The sequence below is a fragment of the Tupaia chinensis genome, unplaced genomic scaffold (genome assembly GCF_000334495.1).
Source record: "Tupaia chinensis unplaced genomic scaffold, TupChi_1.0 Scaffold000605_1, whole genome shotgun sequence".
In the NCBI taxonomy this organism is placed as follows: Eukaryota; Metazoa; Chordata; class Mammalia; order Scandentia; family Tupaiidae; genus Tupaia; species Tupaia belangeri.
This window is the reverse complement of record NW_006160123.1, coordinates 3,850,236-3,856,235: the sequence shown is the minus strand read 5'-3', so window position 1 is coordinate 3,856,235 and position 6,000 is coordinate 3,850,236. Positions and strand designations below refer to the sequence as shown.

The 6,000-nt window shown below is 40.2% G+C and overlaps 1 protein-coding gene across 1 annotated transcript in view; it reads right to left on the bottom strand.

Annotated features, from left to right (window-relative positions):
- The window catches only part of GPR176 (G protein-coupled receptor 176), a 140,520-nt gene that overhangs the window by 6,298 nt on the left and 128,222 nt on the right, over window positions 1-6,000 (bottom strand). Inside the window, exon 2 of the mRNA XM_027775834.1 lies at window positions 3,579-3,831. Coding sequence (XP_027631635.1) covers window positions 3,579-3,831 — 253 coding nt within the window. The remainder of the gene's footprint in view (window positions 1-3,578; window positions 3,832-6,000) is intronic.

Here is a 6,000-nt window from a genome sequence, read left to right as displayed (position 1 = left end):
AAAAAAAAGGGGAAAATATTTTTTTTTTTTTTTTTTTGGCTGGAAGAAAATAAAGATTCCCTATTATTTGCACATTTCCTTGCCTAAGACCAAAGGCCCGGAAATAACCCACAGGAATTACTGCATTACATCCAGGTCTGACAGCAAACTGTTCAAGATCATGTGTTCCCACTCGCTGAATCCTGGTCTAAAAAAGCCTTAGGGAGGGACCAGCAGATGGCATAATGGTTACATCATTGGACTTCCATGTAGTTGACTGTGGTTCAAGTCCTGGACCCAGCAACTTAAAACTCATGCAGGGCACATGTGCGTGCATGCCCAAAATCCCAAGAGAAGAATGGAGGAGAGGGGACTGAGGCATGGTCATTTCCTCCGAGGGGTGATTTCTCACTTTATGTCTCTCTGTCTCTCTTTCTATCTCTCCAGCAAGCACATGCATCCCATAGCAAAAATCTCTCTAAAACAAAACACTTTGGGATTCATAGCAGCATTATTCACAATGGCCAAAAAGTGAAACAACCCAAATGTTCAGCAGTTACTAAATGGAGAACAAAATGTGGACTATGACTTGGCATAAAAATGAATTAAGTATTGATACATGCTACAACATGGTAAACCTTGAACACAAGCTAAGTAAAAGAAGCCAGACACACACAAAGCAATACATTATATGACTCCAATGATATGAAATGTGCAAACATGTGAAGATGCAAGGTACAATAGATTAGTGGTTGCTTAAGTCTTGGGGTGGGAATGGTGAGTGACTGCAAATGGGAATGAGGTTCTTTGCAGGGTAACTGAAATGCTCTAAAATTAGATTGTGGTGATGCCCAAACTCTGTTAGTGCACTAAAGCTTATTGGCTTTTTCCAGTTTTTTAGCTATAGGGTGCATGTACTTGAAAGAGAGAGACAGAGAGGGGAGAGAGGGAGAGAGAGAGAAAGAGAGAGGGAAGGGGAAAGTGAGAAATCACCCACCCCAGGGGGGATGGCCACCCCACAATCCCTTTTCCTCCACTTTCTTCTTGGGATTTTGAGCAGGCACATGCACATGCCCCATACGATTTTCAAGCCACCAGATCCAGGACTTGAAACATGAAGTTGGCCGTGTGGGATCCAGCCCTTGAACTTCCATGCCACCTGCTGGTCTGACTTGTGCATTTTTAAGGGGTGAATTTTATAATATGTAAATTATACCTTGAAACTGTTAGCCCCCCCAAAAAAAGGACGGAAGGAAGGAAGAGAAAGAAAGAGAGAAGAAAGAAAGAAAAGAGAAAAGGACTTCAGAAAAGAAAAGTCCACAATGTACAAAGACTTAAGACCACCAGAGGGGGCCAGGAGATGGCATAGTGGTTAAGGCGTTGGACTCCCACATGGCCGACTGCAGTTTGAGTCCTGGACCTGGTGGCTTGCTTTCTTACTTTCCCTTTCCTGCTCTCTCTCTCTGTCTCTCACTGGTCAAGTAAAAAAAAAAAAAAAGAAAAGAAAGAAAGAAAAATAAAAAAAAAGAAAGAAGAAGAAAGATGAATTAAATAAAATAATTCTTACAAAACAAACAAACAAAAACACCTCACCAGAGCAGATAGTACAAAGAGCAATCAGAGCCCCTGCCATGAATACAAATGCACCCACCAGAACTTCTGACTTTTTACTTTTATATTCCAGTCTTGTGCAATGGCACTTTCCAGACATTCAAGGGTCATTTGTTGAGCAATGGAAGGGATGTGTAAAGTCACTATGAAGCAAGCGTGGGAAAGTGGCATCTCAGGACATACATTCAGCTTGCTGAAGGGATTTCAGTGGTTCACATAATATTTTCTAAATAAAAATTAACTTCAGACATTTACAAATGATAGAAATCTGAATTTTTTTATTATTTCTCTTCTAAAAAAATAAAAAGTCCTGCCCACTGAATCTAGACACCTGCAATTACTAGTTGCTTCTGTGAGTGGCTGAGCCCTACAGATGGGAATGTGGACATACTCTGCATGTGCCAGTCTGGCCCAGCCTGGTGACCTGGCTTCTTTGTCTCTGTAGATAGTGAGATTCTAGGTTCTAAAGAGCTGAAGTGGCTTCCAGCAAGACCTGGTGATAAAATGATTGCAGACAATAATATCTAAGGAAGAATGTGCCAATCAGAAGAAGCCTAGAGAAAGAAAGCTAAATGGTGATATGACCAATCCAAGCAGAAGCCCTAAAGAATTCACTTAATTCTTCCAACAGCTGAAGAACCTGAGGCTTAGGAAGATTAAGCAACTTGCCCAAAGCCACCCAGCAGGACTCAAAACCAGACTTTCTGCATGAAAATCCTCTCTCTCTCTCTCTCTCTCTCTCTTTTAATACAGAGAGAGATTTTTGCTATAGGGTACATGCACTCACCAGAGACACAGAGAAACAGAAAGCGAGAAATCACCCCCGGGGGACATCTATGCCACAGTCCCTTCTCCTCCATTCTCCTCAAGGGATCCTGGGCACACATGAAAACACACCCAACATGAGTTTTAAGTCACCAGGTCTGGGATTTGAATAGCAGTCGACTACATGTGAGCCCGGTGATGTCACCATTATGCCATCTGCTGGTTCTAAGAATACACTCTTTTAACCACAAAGGCAATGACTTTGTGTGACTCTTTCTGTGTTTTCCTCTGTGTAGACATGAGGCAGCTGATGAAATCAGGGTTCAAGGCCTGAGAGGCTGAAGTGACTCCACAGATCAGTTCAGCAATCAATATCCTAACAGACAACTAAAATTTAAATTTGTTTTAAGAAACAAAGAGTTTAACATTTTCAAATACATCCAAAATATAGTTAAATTTTCACTTAGGATATAAAGTCAGAATAGCCAGCATTTTCCCTTCAGCAACTTTTCCTCTCCCTAAATCTTGAAATCAAAAGTACTCATGTACACAAAATATTTCTCAATCTTTGTTTGCATATTTAGTTCTATTCTCTAAAATGTACTATTATCTAAACTGTATTCAGGAAGTGCTAGCAACAGAGGGAAAAGGCAAGAAGCTATTGATTAATGAGATCTTTGCTCCTAACTTTGATCAAATTATGTATAAGATAACAGTAACTAAGATACAAGAATCTCCTCCTTCGGGAAGCGAAAACCACCACTGTCACGATATGAAGTCTTGGAAATAAATCCTCTAAAAACATTCTGGTGTTATCTAGCTAAGTCCAACTAGACCGTCTAATCATTCATAAAACAGCCACTTAATCTTTCAGAAATGTTTCCATCCTACATCAGAGTCCTAATTCCAAAGTTATTGAACAAATGAGCAAACTATTGTAAATTACAACATGAACACTACCAATTCCAACCAAGCTGGAGAGACTATGGTCCAGCCGCTTTGCGCCTGCACTCCCAGGTCTTTTCTCAATGATCTTTTCCTATGGCTGCTGTTAAATTAACCTGTTTTTGTAAAGCATCTGTTTCAGACCTTCAATCTCTTTCTGTTGACCATAAGAGATTACAAAGAAGTATATTAAACAGTGATTGTTCATCTTTTGCTTCATGATGCTATTTTTTCAATATATTTTTTTTTTAAATTGAGCACTGGCTACCTGACCTTACCTGTCCAAAGCAATGGCAGGGAAGCTGAGGATAGTCACAGAGCAGAAGACTTTGTGCAAAAATTTGACAATCTTGCAGAAGAGCATGGTGTAGATCCACCAGCAACAGTGAGGACTGGTACTGAGGATGATGTCGAAGGGCACACACACCAGGCTGGCACAAATCCCCGAGCAGGCCAGGTTTTTAATGAACCTGTTGGTGACAGATTTGAACACAGTTGTGCGGCACGTTGACCATAACACCATGAAGTTTCCTGGCCAGATATCCAAAATCATAAAAATTAAAAAAAGAAAAAAGAAAAAAGGAAAGAGAAAATAGGTTAAAAATATTTTAACTACATTTGAGAGTTGATTTTAAAAAGATTTAATTTAAATACATACTAACAATTTATTTGAACTCATTATACCATTTACACACATGTCAAAAAATCTGGAAGAAATTATACTGATGAGTTTTCTTATTTAATTTTAGGCAGAACAGCATTATTATGATGGTGATTCAGTCTCATCAATGTGTAAACAGTTTGCTGGGTATTAATCTCAAGACAGTTTATCTTACCAAGTTTGCTAATGAGCTCTGTGTTACCAAACTACAAAATAAATATACAATGCAAGCCACATGTGTGATTTAAAGTTTTCTGGTAGCCGTATTTTTAAAAAGTAAATAGAAGTAGGTTAAATTTTAGTAATATATTTTATTTAACCAAAATATTATCATTTCACATGTAATCATTACTTTAAAATTATTAATGAAGGGGCCAGCAGGTGGCATAGTGGTTAGGGTGCTGGAATCTCACACGGCTGACCAGGATTCAAAATCCGGACCTGGCAGCTTGAAAATCATGATGAGCACGTGTGCTTGTGTGCCTAGAATCCTGAGAAAAGAATGGAGAAGGGATTGTGGTGTAGCCATCATCCCTGGGGGGTGATTTCTCACTTTCCTCTCTGTCTCTCCTCAATGAGTACATGTGCCTTAAGAAAAAATCTAAATTTAAAAAATAATATTAATGAAAAATTTAAAAGACTTTAAAAAAGTTTATTAATTTCCTTCACAAGTAAAAAAGAGGGGGCAAAGAGAGGAAGACAATACCCCCAAGAGGGTCTTGATGTTGTGATCACCTCGAGCCTTCAGCCAGCCCCAGATCATGAGCAAACATGTGCCAAGCATACTCAGGGAGGTCTCTGGACATGAACCCGGAACCTTCCCATGTGAGACTGCCTTACAGAAAGCTTCATTTTACTACTTCATTTACTACTATCTGGTCTCTTAATGAAATATTTTTATTCTTCTTTTTGCACTTAGTCTTTGAAATCCAGTGTGGATTTTATCTTACACTAGTTTTACTCAGTTTGCACTAGTCACATTTCAAGGGCTCAGTAGCCACATGTGGTTAGCGGCTACTGTACTGGACAGTAGTGTTCTAGTCTTTCCAGCAGCAATAACACAACAAACATCTGTCTTTGAACATTCTCCTCTAGTGGCTTCGCAGGCCTAGTCTCCTGGTTTTACTCCTAGCCTCCACCTATACCAATCAATGGCTACTCCTAGTCCTCTGAGTAGGCCCTCTTCAATTCTCTCTCCACAGCTTCTCCGTAAGTTAGACTACCTATTCCAGAAGCTTTCCATCAAAATGCTGATGATTCTCATATCCCCCTCAACTCGACTCCTATTTTCAGGTAAACTTCTGATTCCTACCCTCCTCAATCTATTATGCCGTGCACTATGGTGCTCAGGGGCCTACATAACCTACCCAACCTCACATCTCTCTTTCCTTGGCTTGTTGAGTACCAGCCACTATGGCCTTTTTTCTGTTCTTGAAACACAACAAAGTTAATTGTGCTTTGGTACCTTTGCAAAAGTTTTTTTTTTTTTTTTTTTTTTTTTTTTAGGGGGTTTTGTTTTTTTTTTGAGAGGTTTTTGCTATAGGGTGCGTGTGCTCGCCGGACAGACAGAGACAGACAGAGAGACAGAAAACGCGAAATCACCCCCCAGTGGGGATGGCCACGCCACAATCCCTTCTCCTCCATTCTCCTCTCCAGATCTTGGGCATGCACGCACATGTGCCCAGCGTGAGTTTAAGCCACCAGGTCCAGGACTCGAACTGCAGTCAACTACATGGGAGTCTAGCGACACAGCCATTACACTAACTGCTGATCCCCCTGAAGATATTTTTCTAAGCAAAAAATATTGTAAGATATCCTAATATAGTTTAAGTAACCCGAATATTACCAAACCTCAGTATACATCAGAATGACTACCCCTCCTATACTGGATCACAGTTAATAGGACTGGAACTGGAAAAATGCATTAATAACAAGCACCCCAATGCAACTGGCCCCTAGACTACAGTTCAGAAACACCTCTTCTAGACACAGAGCCCCAATGGTTGTGCCACCAGAGTCCCACAGGCCCAGCCTTCAGG